Genomic DNA, 14,492 nt, shown 5'->3' on the forward strand with positions numbered 1-14,492 from the left:
CTGAGGATAGATGATAATGACCATGGGTGAGTGCAGAGCCTGGCCTGGAGTCCCGGGCTCTTCACTGCCCATCTTCCCAGTGGATCCCACATTAGTCTGCCTCACTTTCTCCTCCAGCCCTGAGGGCAATCATTTCTGAAACCACTGGTGTACTACAGCCCTGCCTGCCCTGGAAACCTAACACCCGAACTTTTGTGTTTCTAGGCAGCAGTGATACCAGTTGGTCAGGCATTCTCTGCTGCCATAGCAGAGCCGCTCAGAGGTACAGACAGGCCAAGTAATAGCAGTGTTCCTGCTGGCAAACATGGCTTCAAGATTAATTTCTTAGTTTCATCCGTGCCCTCTATTCCAATCAGATCACCACCCCTAAGCACTCCCACCCACTGAAAAGCTCCCTTTCAGAATCAGCAAATTGATGTAATTATTTAAAAGGATTTCCATGAGAGCTGTCCCAAAAAACTCTTGCTAGAGTGCCTTTCGCCTTTGTGATAAGCTCCTGCCCCTCCAAGCCCCCCAGTGACAATGGCAAGTCCTGTCTCCCTGAATTATGCCTTCAGCTTGACATTACTTTCTCAGGGATCCCAAATTCATGATTGGTCAAAGGACATTAACATAGCTCCAAAGACCTCTGTGAAATGTAGTTTATTTGAAAGAAAAAGAAACACAAAATCTAAGAGAACAGAGGAACAGAATTATGATGCAGCTTGGGGTTCCCCCTAAAGGGTAACAGAATATGCCACCCCAAAATATGGCTATAGGAGTTCAAGATACACCACCTCAAACTGCTGCTCTGGCACATTGATTATTTTGAGCTGCAGGCACTTGAAAAACAGCAAATGCAGGGAACGGCTTTCTCTGAACCCTCCTAATCTGGCTCAAGATGGAGCCTTCAAAAGCACCTCAATTGTGACAAATCCCTTCCTTGGGAATTCTATTAACCAGGAAGACTGACTCTTATCACAGGAAAGACTAGAAGCCAACACCACACTCAGACAAACTTTATCACAATCATACCTCCCCATCCATTTTCTTAAGGGTCCCTCCATCTTTCCTAAAAACCATTACCCTCCCCTAAGAAGACTACACCTGCCTCCCTTTTCCCTGTTACGATGGTATTTAATTCTGAATTCTAAAGCCATCCATTTTTTTCCCTGAGTATCTCTCCTGTATATGTGAAGTAAACATGTCAATAAACTTGTTTTTCTCTTGTTAATCTGTCTTTTATTACAAGGCTCTCAGCCAAGAACTCAGAAGAAGAGAGAGAAAATTATTTTTCTCCCTTATACTGAGGCGAGAAGCCCCATAAAAAGACCGGCAGGAACCCCAAGCAAGGCCACTACTCTTGTGCCGGCACCATCCGGTTCCCTGGCCCAGAGGCTCTATCTCACTTTTTGCCTCTGAAACGGCTTATTGCCCCTAAAATTCTATTGGTTCCCTGAGCTCACTTCTGATTGGTTATTTCCTTCACTCCTGATTGGTTATTTCTCTCACTCCTGACTGGTCCATTCCCCTCACTCCTGATTGGTTATTTCTCTCACTCCTGATTGGTCTATTTCTATAAAGCTTGTTCCTGGTTGGTCAAGTTCTGTTATACTCTATTTGCATATGATGTTGCAAAGTGTAAAACCGGCAGCCTATAAAAGCCTGTGTAAACCTACAGATAGCGTCCAGAGCTTAAAGTGTTAACTTGTCTGGGCCCGCTGGCGTAAGAAACCTGAGTTCTCCAACTCTCAGAGTGCTGCTTGGTCTCTCGCCCGGATCCAGGTTGCTGTCACAAGTGAGCTGTAACACATTTTTCTGCAACAATACCACTAAAGAGCTATTTCTCTTATCATCCCAGCAAAGAGTCTTCCATTTCCCTAAGCATCCCATGCAGAGGTATTGAGGGAAGGGGACACCCTGAAAGCCCCAGCCAGTTTTATCAACCTACTGTCTCAGGCCTCAGCACCTGTTCAGCAGGCATGGTATGCTATCAGGAATGATATCATACTATTCTGAATATTTATATAAAAACGATTCTGCTCTGAGCAGGTATGCTGCTTTATATTCAATAGATTTTCCCATTGCACAACATTGTAGGTCCTTAGAGGACTCGAGGGAGCCAAGATTCCTAACCTCTGGTAGGTAAGGCTTCACTACTATGGGGTTTAAAACTCAGTTAATGTTTCTCTCCAGCAACTTTCTCTTCCTCCCCTATTCCCTACCTTGGTAAATGATACAACTCTCTTCCTGGTTTCTGTGACTGGACATCTTGATGTGACCACTTTGAATGACTCCCCTTCCTTCAATTCCCTGCCACGCAGGTGGCTATCAGGTCAGCTGGCCCAGCCCCACTCATCTTCAACTTCACTATTGCTTCCTTTATAAGACATTACAAGAGCTAGTTTCCTACTGTGGCTTTCTGACCATTTCTCCCATAGGATGAAAACTGACCAACTCCTTTTTTTCTTCAAAATAAAATCCAAATTCCTAATCTTGGCATCCAGGTCAACTACGATTGGCCTCAAACTGCCTTCTCACCTCTAATTTACTATCAGCTTCCCATCTTTCTTGGTCTGGAATGTCCTTATCTTCATGTTTACCTATCAACATTCTCCTGCTCCTTCAAAGCCAGTTCCATGAAAACAACCCCAAATTATGCTTATTGGAACCCAACCACAGCCGAGCTGTTGGGGAGAAGCTCACTGGGGAAACAGAGAAGACAGGCATGAACAGGGCGGTAAGGGCTACTTAGCACCAAAGGTCAGGGGAAACGGCTCTCACCAGACTCCTCTTCCTTCATGGACTGTTCTATGGCGGCCCTGATGCAGAGCTCACGGGCCCGGATCCCCTCAATGTTGTTGCTGTCGGAGATGGCTTCCAGCACAATGGAGTCGATGTTCAAGCAGGCTGCACTGTAGTACTTGGCCAAGCTGACTGCGGTGGCTGACTTTCCTACAAAAGAGGTCAGGGGGTTGAATTTCATGGCTCTCATTTGCTCAGTGTCTCAGACCTAAGAAGCTTCTAGAACAGAGGCTCCTGTAAAGTGATCTTTCCAAGTGTTCTGCCTCTAAGTCTCTCGTGTGGTCAGAGGTGGCAGCAGAAAAAAGAGGGAAGACCTGAGCCAGGAGTCAGGACTGTGGATTCTGGTCCTAATTCTACCACTGATGTGCCATGTGCTGTGGCAACCCACATTCTCTCTGGATTTTCTCCTCAGTTTAAAAAGTGACTTGATCAGATGATTAAAAAAATCTTGGAGCTCTTACTGTCTCTAATTCTAAGGAGAAGACAATTTAAAGAATAACTTGTACCGATTTTTTTCTCATTCCCAAATAACTATTCATTAAAAAAAAGAAAGTGTAGAAATAACAGAAGAAAAGGAAAAAAAATCCATACTTTGTTCATCCAGAGAGATTACAGATAGCATATGGCTGCTAAGTATGCATATGTAACTATTTTATTTGTATTTCTTATAAAAAAGAAATGGTTTATGTGGTAGGGTGTAGAATGGCCCCAAAGATGTCCACAGCCTAAACCCTGGAACCTGTGAATATGTTACCTTATATGGTAAAGGGATATTGTAGGGGTGATTAAATTAAGGATCTTGCTGTGGGAGATTATCCTGGATTATCTGGGTGGGCCCAACGTAACCACAAGGTCCTTACGAGAGAGCAGCTGGATGGTTGGAGTAAGACAGGTGATGTGATGACAAAAGGAAAGAGAAGGGGACCAGAAGATGTTATGATGCTAGTTTTGAAGATGGAGGAAGGGGCCATGGGCCAAGGAATGCAGGTAATGTTTCTAGAAACTAGAAAAGGCAACGAAATGGATTCTCCCCTATAGTTTCCAGAAAGAATGCAGCCTGTGGACCTATTTTAGACTTCTGAGCTCCAGCACTGTAACAAAGTAAGTCTGCATTGTTTTAAGCCACTAAATTTGTGGTTATTTGTTATAGTAGCAATAGAAAATTAATATAGATTGCAAATTGTAAGTATGGCATTTTTTCCTTACTTAAAACAGTATATCATAAACATTTTTCTGTTCATGCTATATACTTCTATGGCACTGTTTTTTTTTTTATAGTGATAGTATACATTCAAAATTGACCATGTTAACTTTTCTTAGGTTTATAGTTAAGTTGCTAAGTATACTCACAGTGTTGTGCAACTATTATCACTGTCCATCTCCAGCAGTTTTACATCTTCTCAAATGGAAACTCTGTACCCATTAAACAATAACCTCTCCTTCCTTCCTTTCCTTACCCTCTGGAAACCACCATTCTACTTCCTGTCTCTATGAATATGACTACTCTAGGTACCTTATATAAATGGAATCATACAGTAATTATTCTTTTATGTCTTCCTTATTTTACTTAGCATAATGTCTTCAAGGTTCACCTGTGGTGTAGCATGTGTGAGAATTCCTTTCATTTTTATGAGTGAATAATATTCCATTGCACCACATTTAGTTTATCCACTCATAGCCTTCTGGCTAATGTGAATAATGCTGCTATGAACATGGAGGTACAAGACACTGTTTTTTTTTTTAAATCTTTTTTTAAATTAAAGTATAGTCAGTTTAAAATATTGTGTCAATTTCTAGGGTACAGCACAATGCTTCAGTCATACATGAACATATATGTATTTGTTTTCATATTTTTTCACCATAAGCTATTACAAGATATTGAATATAGTTCCTTGTGCTATACAGTATAAACTTGTTTATCTATTTTTATATATACCAGTCAGTATCTGCAAATCTCCAACTCCCAAGTTATCCCCTCCCACCCCTTCCCCCCTGGTAACCATAAGTTTGTTTTCTATGTCTGTGAGTCTGTTACAAGACACTGTTTTTAACGGTGATGTAATTCACCACATGACCATACTATGGGTTAATTAACTAGACCCCTCCATAACGAATGAATAGATTTTTAGTATGGTAAACAATGTTGCAGTGAACAATCATGTAGCTCATCTTTGTCCACATGATTAAGTATCTTCTTAAGATAAATTTTTAGAAGTAATATTGACAGATCAAAGGTTTTTGCACATATTTTTCCTCCTCTCTTTTTGAGTAACTTAATGCCTTGGGTTTTTCTTTAATACTTTAATGTTATTAAATTATTGAAAGAATACCAGCTCCAACAATTTGAAGATGTACTAATTAAAAATGAGATGTCCTCACTCTTTCTCTAACCCTGTATCTCAAAAGTTGAAAGTTTAACAACTTGAAGATAATCCTTTGGTATATAAATTTAAAAGAAAAGAGCCTTTTATGCCCTCAAAAATTACATGTCCAAACTTTACCATAAACCCAAAAGGTGTGTGCCCTGAGGGTGGTGCATACCTGATAAGGGCGTCCCATGGACAATGATGGCAATACCCTTCCGGTTCTTGGCCAGGCGGGCTTCTGCAGAAATGTCAATGCCCAGGTGGCGAGCGATGGCCTTGCTCACTGGGTTGTTTTCTACTTCTCCAACCTCTTCCGCAGAGTGGCTTTCAATGCTTTGAATCTTTTCAGCTGAAAATTAAAAATACATGTGCACATGTGTGCATGTGCATGCATGTTGACACACCCAGAATTCACATGGGTCCTGATGGAAATGGGGACGACTTTTTCTTATCAAACTTTGTTGCTTTAAGATGACAAACATAATCTGTTGGAGATATTGCCACAGTCCTCACTCCCCTGTAGTGTATGAGAGTGCCCCCTTTTGGCTAATTCTTTGTGCACAGTTACTAGGATTGAAAATACAGATACTTTTTGACTCTTAATTCCATTTTGGGGAACCTCTCCTGCTGAAAAATAATACTGGAAACTAGCTGAATTTGCAACACCAAGGGAAATGGCTAAATAAATGATGGCATCATATTCACATCATAGCATTAACACATAATAGTGCTAGAAGGATGCGTTTTATGGAAAGGCACTGAACAGCCTTCCTGCGTCTGCTTAGAGAGAACTGGTACCAAAACGTTAAAATGCTTGGTTACTTTGAAACATGATTTTTTCCAGGCTTTCCTCATCTTCCTCTTCATCTGGGTAAGTCTTGGACTCGACCACTGGGATGTGCCGCTCTTCCAGGTTGGATGTGACAGAGATCCCTTGGCTAAGTGAGGTCCTCTTCGTGCTGGCAGAGGTTCCCTGTTCTGACGAGGGCCCATCGTCCTCTTCTGCCAGAGAGTAAAGGATGAAAACACACAGGAAGAGTTCGGAGGGGGACCAAGGAGATGGGGCAGAAAAGGAAAGAGAGACAAAGAGAAGAATCGCTGAACTGGTTCCCATCACCCTAGACTATCTCACCCAAAGAAATAAGAACTGCAGTCAGCCTGCTGCAGTGTGTTGCTACATTTTAACATTAAAAAAAAAAATCAAAATGATACATTTGTTCCAGAAAATTTAGGAAATTCAAAAGAGCAAAAAATGATAAAATTTAGCTTCAGAAAGAGATACTGATAGGCAAAGAAATGGTAACAGAGGAATTGCAGTTTAATTTTATGATACCAGTGTCAGAGAGCTGCAACCTCTCAGATTTTTAATTTTTCAAAACTGAAGCTGGCATCATGCTGTACATACCAGTTTGTAGGCTGCTTTCCCCCTCAATCTATCATGAACATTTCTCCATGTGATTGTTAAGCACATCTACTACTTTATCTGCTCCGCACCCTCCTCCTTGCCCCTATTCCACAGACTTTCAGTGAGTATGTCAGGCTGTCACTGTACAAGGTGACTCTGCTCTACCCTGGGGCCAAGACATCCTCTTTGTTTAACTTCAGATTTGAGTTGCAGAGGCTGCAGCTCTCCTGGGAATGGCAGTGACATGACTTGGAGCTGCTCGCCTTCCCCGGTTGTTGTCTGGAAGCAGAGGAGGACAGGGTACTCGATGAGAGCAGAGAGAGCAGATACTCAGAGATGTGCTGCCGAGAAGCAGAGTGAGCGCCTCCCTGGGCTCCCACTGACCCTCAGGTCCTGGCTCTAGACCACCTTTTGACGGGCCAGATGGAAAACTGAGCCCACGACCATAGCATGTAGGACAGGGATGAGAACGACAGGGCCCTTACTAAGTCCTCTTGTGGCTCTCTGCCTCGGCTGCCAGGCACTCCTGAGTGTAAAGGTCTGTCCCCCAACCCCCTTCCTGACTGTGAGCTCTCAGAGGCACAGGCTGGTTTCACTGATCTTCCTTCCAGCATTGCAGATCAGTGCTCAGAATATAATGGGTGTATGTTATGGGCTTAATTGGTTCCTATAATTCATTTGTTGAAATCTTAGCTACCCCCACACCCCACCTCCCCACCCCAGTATGCTAGAATGTGACTATTTGAAGTAGGGCCTTTAAAGAGGCAATTAAGTTAAAATGAGGTCATATGAGTGTCCCGATCCATCCATAATCCAGTATGACTGGTGTTCTTAAAAGAGGAGATTAGGACATAGGCACACACAGAGGGAAGTCCTTGTTAACACACAGGGGGAAGAGAGCCATCCACAAGCCAAGGAGTGAGGCTCAAAAGAAAACAGCCCCAACCAACACCTTGATCTTGGACTTCTAGCCTCCAGAATTATGAGAAAATGAGTTTCCTTTGTTTAAGTCCCCCAGTCTGTGGTATTTGCGATGGCCGTTTTAGTGAACTAATATGCTCAATGACTATGGGTGGAGAGGCAGCCTTCTTCTCTCATCTCCTTTTAGGGAAAAGTAGTGTTCTCTGGTTAGCTCCTATCTCCTTGAGATACAACAACACAAGCACAAGGGCAAGAAAATGGACTTCATTCACTCATTCACTCTTATAGCACATTTATCAGGCCACTGTGATGGATCAGGTGCTGGTCCATGCCCTGGGTTTACATCGGGGATCCATGATCACTGCCTTTATGGGGGCTTCTTGCCTAGGGAGAGGCAGGTATAAATAAAGGACATGTGACAACTGTCACACAGAAGAAGAGAGCAAGTAAGAACAGGGAGGGTGCATTTCCAGGATGAGGGCACAGAGAGGCAGGGAGGAGAAGCATGAGTCCTGACAAGCCACACGGTCCCACAGGTTAGATCCTGGAGCCTTAATGCTCAAGTGCACCCAAGGGAGTCCCTGGGTGGGTAATGGATAACTCGGGGGTGCTGGGCCAGAAAGGGCAAGATTAAAAGAACACAGTCAAGCTTTGGGATTGAGGTTTGTCCTCAAGGATGATGGAGGGTTCTTCCTCATATGAACTCCCACCTCTGCCTCTTGTAGGGCACCAACTTCTACCGTGCCTGATGGATTACTTGCAATGCCTTGGCATACACATGAAGCCCATGGAGAAGACTGGTTACTATCGTGGACTCCAGAGTCAGACAGACCTGGGCTCAAATCCTGATTCTGCCACTTAAAACTGAGGACCTGGCCTCTCATTGCTTCATCTCTCATCTATACGTGTAAAACCCTCAACATAGGGCTTGGTATCTAGCAAGTGTTCTTCTCTATGTATATTAGCTATTTTTAAGTCTTAACTCCTCATCAGATTCTAGGGAGAGCAGAATGTGTCCCCATCTCTGTGGGGATAACAGGACCACTTTGTAAGGGTAGAAAGGAAATACATAAGGCACCCAGTGCCTGCTTGGCACCTGGCAGGTGTTCAGTAAGCGGCTGGTCTCCCTGCAGAGGTAACTCAAAGAAGCCAGGCCAGTGGCTGGCGCCAGGGGCTCCAGAACTGCTGAGTTCTCACCGTTCTCCTGCGCCATGCTCTCCAGATATTTCATCTTCATCTGCTCCTCTTTTATCCGCTTCACCTCCTTAAAGTACTCGTACACCTCTGGGGGCAGCTTCTCCCCGGGAAGGCGAGGAGGCAGCAGCAGGGTGTTGTAGGAGTCATAGCCCTTTAGCGTTCGCAAGATCTGCTCAGGGAGAATGGGAACTGCTGTTGGTCCCTCTGGAAGCTTCCTCCCCACAGTCCCAGGTGAGTCTGCCATCCACCTCATCAAAGCCCTGCCCAAGGCTGGGGTGTGTACAAATATTTTCTGGATCTCAAAGGGTAGAGCCCTGTGGAGAGGTCTAAAGTGTATGGCAGAGCCCTGAATCTGTGGGGATATAGGATTTTTATTTGGTCTCATGTGAGCCTGGGCATTTCCCATGTGGAAAAGAATCCTCTCCTTGTTTTAAATATCATATATATACTGTTTTTCTGGGGGTTTTTTTTCCACTGACAAATGTATAGAACTCAATTATCTACTTTGAGTGACAAGTTATTGAAAAGTATTGTGGTTAGCAATATTATACTAGGTAAGGTGCTTGTCTCATAAATAGAGGATCCAGAGAAAAACAGGTAAAATGGCATTGTGTGTGTGTGTGTGTGTGTGTGTGTGTAAGGGAGAGAGAGAGGGATATAAGGGATGTGTATTGGGTACAAGATGTACAAGATGCATAGTTAAAATTTAATTTCAGATAAACAATGAGTAATTTTTAAGTATAAATTTATCCCATGTTGTTCACCTGGAATTCAAATTTAATGGGAGTAATCTGTTTTTCTTTCTACTAAACCTGGCAACCTTTGTATATATGTATATTTATAAAAGACTGTAAAATCAAGTCCTAGAAAGCAACTACCTCCTATATGACCTATTTTACTGGTGTGAAAAATCAGTTTTGTTAGGTAATCTTCCTCCAAGATTACCATTTTTAGTTGTTTGAGAACCAATGTTAATGAGCTTATGCTAAAATTTATATGGAGGAACAAAGAGCTAAGATAGTTAAAATGCTAATGAAGAAAAATATATAGAGAGAGGACTGCCCCACCAGATATTAGGACTTATGAAACTGGAGCAATAGACAGGGTGGTATCGATGTCCAGACAGACAAATTGACCAGTGAAACAGAAGAGAGAGCTTAGAATAGACCCATTTGTATGCGGACACAGGACAGAGGGGACACAGCAGATCAGTGTGGAAAGGAGGGACTATTCCAAAGGCTGGATGATGCAGACATAAAGACCTGGTCAACTTGCTACAACTGGGGCAACTCTAAAGAGCCAGCCCGGCTCCAGAGCTTCCTGTGGGACCAGCTGAAGTCTCTGTGCAATCTCATCCCAGGTCACCTTCTCTGTCTGCCCAGGTCTACTTCCCTTATTCTTCTTGGGTGTTGTCCCTGAAAGTGCTCCCAGGTAAACCTTCTGCTTGCAAACCTCACAGAGTCTTAGATTCTGCTTTCCACTGACTCTGACCCACAACAGAGGACACTGGGCCAAAATAAGCCACTGAATGTTTAACAAATACCTGCTTCCAGAGGGACAGAGTCCCATTGTGAGAAAAAATTTCTGGATGTAGAATCCAAATTGGGCAGAGCATAAACACTGGATATAAAAAAGATAGAAGGTTCACAGGCCAAGTTGGAGAAGGGTCCAGAGGAAGCAGGACCACCTTGGCTAATCCATTCCCAAACCCCTGACCCACAGCAAACCTGAGACAACAAATGTTTTTTGTTTTAAGTTGCTAAGTTTGGGGGTAAGTTATTTTGCAGCAACAGGTAATTAACACAGCATCAGACTTCATGAACAACAAAACCTTATGAGAAAACAATGGAGCAACACATTTAAGATATGCAAGTGCAGAAAACGTGAGCCAAGGATATTATACCCAATCAAACTGATCTTCAAGCCCAGAAGTCACCAAAGAACAGTTATGAACATGTGAATACTCAGGGAATACTGTTCCCATGGTCCCTTCTTGAGGAATCCACTAGAGAATGAGATTCTGATAACCCAGTAGCGATTGGAGGAGCTTCGACACAAGGACTGGTGCTGAGCGCTGAATATGTTCAAGTGTAGAACTAAGACTAAATGATGGAAATTATGATGGAAAGTAGGTCCTGATATCTTTCTATTGTAAGCTCTGACATTACAGATTTAATACAAGAAGCAAAACACAGAGGAAGTGTACATGAGATGATTACCCAGTAGGTATTAACTGGAAGTAAAATAATATCATTTTAAATTAGAAGGTAGTGAGGAGAGGGAAAAAGAGATTACTAGCTAATTTCATTACTGCTCATAGTAGGGAACTAAGAAGTTGTTTCTAAAAGGCAGGGTACTAAAGGTATTAGGTAAAGGTATAATTTATACAGATCAACATCAAGGTAGGAGAGCAGGGTAAAGGTAGTAAAATTGGACCTGGATAGATTGATAGAACAGAATAGAGATCCCAGAAATAGACTGAAATAAATACAGTCAACTGGTCTTTGACAAAGGAGCACACAATGGCACAAAGATAGTTTTTTTCCACATATGTTACTGGAACTGGACATCCACATGCAAAACATCAAATCTGGATGGATCTTGCCCCAGTTATAAAATTTAACTCAAATGGATCATACACATAAATGAAAAACATAAAACTATATAATTTCTAAAGAGAACATAAGAGAAAATCTAGATTATGTAGAGTATGGTGGATGAATTTTTAGATATAACTTCAAAGGCACAGTCCATGAAAAAAATAATTGATAAGCTGGATTTTATTATAATGAAAAACTTCCTTTCTACAAAAGATAATGTCAAGAGAATGAAAAGACAAGCCACAGACTGGGAGAAAATAATCGCAAAGACACATCTGATAAAGGACTGCTATTCAAAATCTGTATAGAACACTGAAAACTCATCAATAAGAAAACAAACAACTAGTTTAAAAATTGGGCCAAAGACCTTAACAGACATCTTACCAAAGAAGATATACAGATAGTAAACAAGCATGTGAATAGATGTCTCACATCACATATGTCATCAGGGAAATGCAAATTAAAACAACAGTGAGATACCACTACACACCAATTAGAACAGCCAAAATCCAAAACCCTGAAAAACTCAAATGCTGGTGAGGATGAAGAACAACAGGCTTTCTCATTTAGTGCTGGAGAAATGCAAAATGGTATAACCACTTTGGGAGATAATTTGGCACTCTGTTACAAAACTAAACATATGATCCAACAGTCATACTCCTTGGTATTTACTTAAAGGAGGCAAAAATTTATGTTCACACAAAACCCAAACACAGATGTAGTTGCTTTATTCATAATTGCCAAAGCTTGGAAACAACCAAGATGTCTTTTAGCAGGTGAATGGATAAACTGTGGTCTTTCCAAACAATGGATTATTATTCAGCACTAAAAAGAAATGAGCTGTCAAGCCATGAAAAGATGTGGAGGAATCTTAAATGCACATTACTAAGTGAAAGAAGCCAATCTGAGAGGTTTACATACTGTATGATTCCAATTATATGGCATTCTGGAAAAGGCAAAACTAGGGAGACAGTAAAAAGATCAGTGATTGCCAAGGGGTGAGAGGAGGAAGGGATGAATAAGTGGAGCCGAGAAGATTTTTAGGGCAGTGAAAATACTTTATATAATACTATAATGATGGATACATGCCATTATACATTTGTCCAAACCCAAAGAAGGTACCAAGAAAGAACTGTAATGTAAACTATGAATTTGGATGATTATTATGTGTCACATAGGTTCACCAATTATAACAAATATATTATTCTAGTGGGGGATGTTGATGATGGGGTAGACTATGCATGTGTGAGGGAAGGTGGTAAATGAGAAATCTCTGCATCTTCCCCTCAATTTTGCTGTGAATTTAAAACTGCTCTAAAAAATAAAGTTTAAAAAAGTGGACATGGAGGAGCAATAATAAAATATGTAGCTCAGAAAAGGAAAAAAAAAGACAGATTTAAGACTTAACATGATTACATTAAATGTAAATGATTTAAATATACCAATTAAACACAAAGACCGCCAGAGCATATTTTAAAAATGAACCAATTGTGGGAAGGGATAGACTGGGATTTCAAAATTGTAGAATAGATAAACAAGATTATACTGTATAGCACAGGGAAATAAATACAAGATCTTATGGTAGGTCACGGAGAAAAAAATGTGACAATGAATATATATATGTTCATGTATAACTGAAAAATTGTTCTCTACACTGGAATTTGATACAACATTGTAAAATGATTATAAATCAATAAAAAATGTTAAAAAAATGAACCAATTATATCCTGTCTACAAGAAACTCATTTTAAATATAATGACTGCTGCATACATTCTTTACTGTTTGGATTTTAACCATGAGTGTGTATTAGTTTCTCAATTAGTTGTTTAAAATGTATAATAAGATCATAAAGAAGCAGTGAATTCTGTTCAGGGCAAGGGAAGTAGGTCAGGAAATGCTGCAAAGTGATCTTTAAATCGACAGGGAAGGGGTCAGAGGAAGAAAGAGCAAAGGTCAGGAGGAAGTTGTCCATGCAGAGAGATGAACACGAGTCCATGGCAGGACTCAGCATATGTAGGAAAACAAAGTTTGGTTTTGGTCTGTGCTCACCTTCTCTTCTACAAGATATTGCTGGTCAAATTCTAAGGAGTAAAACTCAATGGGAAAGTTGCAGGGATTCTTCACCACCACCTCAGCCTCGTCTCCAGGTGCATAAGGCAGCAGTGGCCCCAGCTTCAGAACTGAAGGACTAAATTCCAGGTGTGGCTCTAGACCTTGCCCCTGTGCCAGCAGTGTCAGCTTTTGAGTGCTCTGGGCAATCTGGAACACCAGGGTTTGGCTGTAGAATTTCTGGAAAACATGAAACAAAACAAACATCTGAATTTTTTGTGTTATGTGCCATGTAAAACTGATAACCACTGAGGGGACACAATTGCTCCCGTTTAGACTAAAAAAGAAAACTTTTCTTATAAAATTACATGCGAGCAATTTACATTACAATATTAATACTGGGTATCTAGCCTGCCAGGCACTGTAACAAGTGCTTCACCATGGCCCTCTGAATGTTGTTCTGATATCTCTCAGATCCTCCAGTGTGTTCAGGTGTCCCGTTGCCAATATCTGCACCTCTGGGCTCTCATTTCATGGGCCGGGTTGCCCATGGGTAGGGCAGGGCAGAAGTCCCAGGGAAATAGCATCTTCTAGAATCAATCGTCAATAAATGACTCTCAGGAGTTATCATATAAAGACCCCAGCTCCCTTGTCCCTGGGGAGGGATAATTCTGAAATGTGCATTCTGTATATTTTCTCAGAGTTTCCAGTGGGATTAAGCTCTAGTCTCCAAGGTAGCTGATTCACTCACACATCCTATAAGCTGCCTTCCTTTTCCTTATCACCTTCTACTTCTCTGTCAGTATTCCCTACACTTCCTAAATAATCTGCTTGCGCTCAAATTCTTGTCTCCAGGACTGTTTCTTGGAGAATCTGAATTAACATATTTCCATTATTTGAAGATCCAGTTAAGCAGCTGGTCCAGGATGATCAGCTAGGGCGTTCAGTTCATCTGATACAATTACAACCCAAATACCAGTGGTTTCACTGAGAAGCCTATTAAAATGCAGATTCACAGGCCCATACCTAGAGAGCCTGACTTGGTAGGGACAGGGTAAGGCTGGGGAGTCTGTATTTTTAATCAGATGCCCAGGTTGTTCTGACACAGTGTGGCTCATGGCTGGAGTTTGAAGGTCATGATTGGCTGTGTGATTTGGAGCTCTTAACCA

At 41.6% G+C, this 14,492-nt stretch overlaps 1 protein-coding gene across 1 annotated transcript in view; it reads right to left on the reverse strand.

Annotated features, from left to right (window-relative positions):
• The window catches only part of HYDIN (HYDIN axonemal central pair apparatus protein), a 374,065-nt gene that overhangs the window by 80,841 nt on the left and 278,732 nt on the right, over window positions 1-14,492 (reverse strand). The window contains exons 38-42 of the mRNA XM_064489991.1: window positions 13,324-13,563; window positions 8,674-8,842; window positions 5,973-6,152; window positions 5,326-5,499; window positions 2,764-2,934 (exon numbers count right to left, since the gene is read on the reverse strand). Coding sequence (XP_064346061.1) covers window positions 2,764-2,934; window positions 5,326-5,499; window positions 5,973-6,152; window positions 8,674-8,842; window positions 13,324-13,563 — 934 coding nt within the window. The remainder of the gene's footprint in view (window positions 1-2,763; window positions 2,935-5,325; window positions 5,500-5,972; window positions 6,153-8,673; window positions 8,843-13,323; window positions 13,564-14,492) is intronic.

This window comes from Camelus dromedarius, chromosome 9, assembly GCF_036321535.1.
Source record: "Camelus dromedarius isolate mCamDro1 chromosome 9, mCamDro1.pat, whole genome shotgun sequence".
Classification (NCBI taxonomy): Eukaryota; Metazoa; Chordata; class Mammalia; order Artiodactyla; family Camelidae; genus Camelus; species Camelus dromedarius.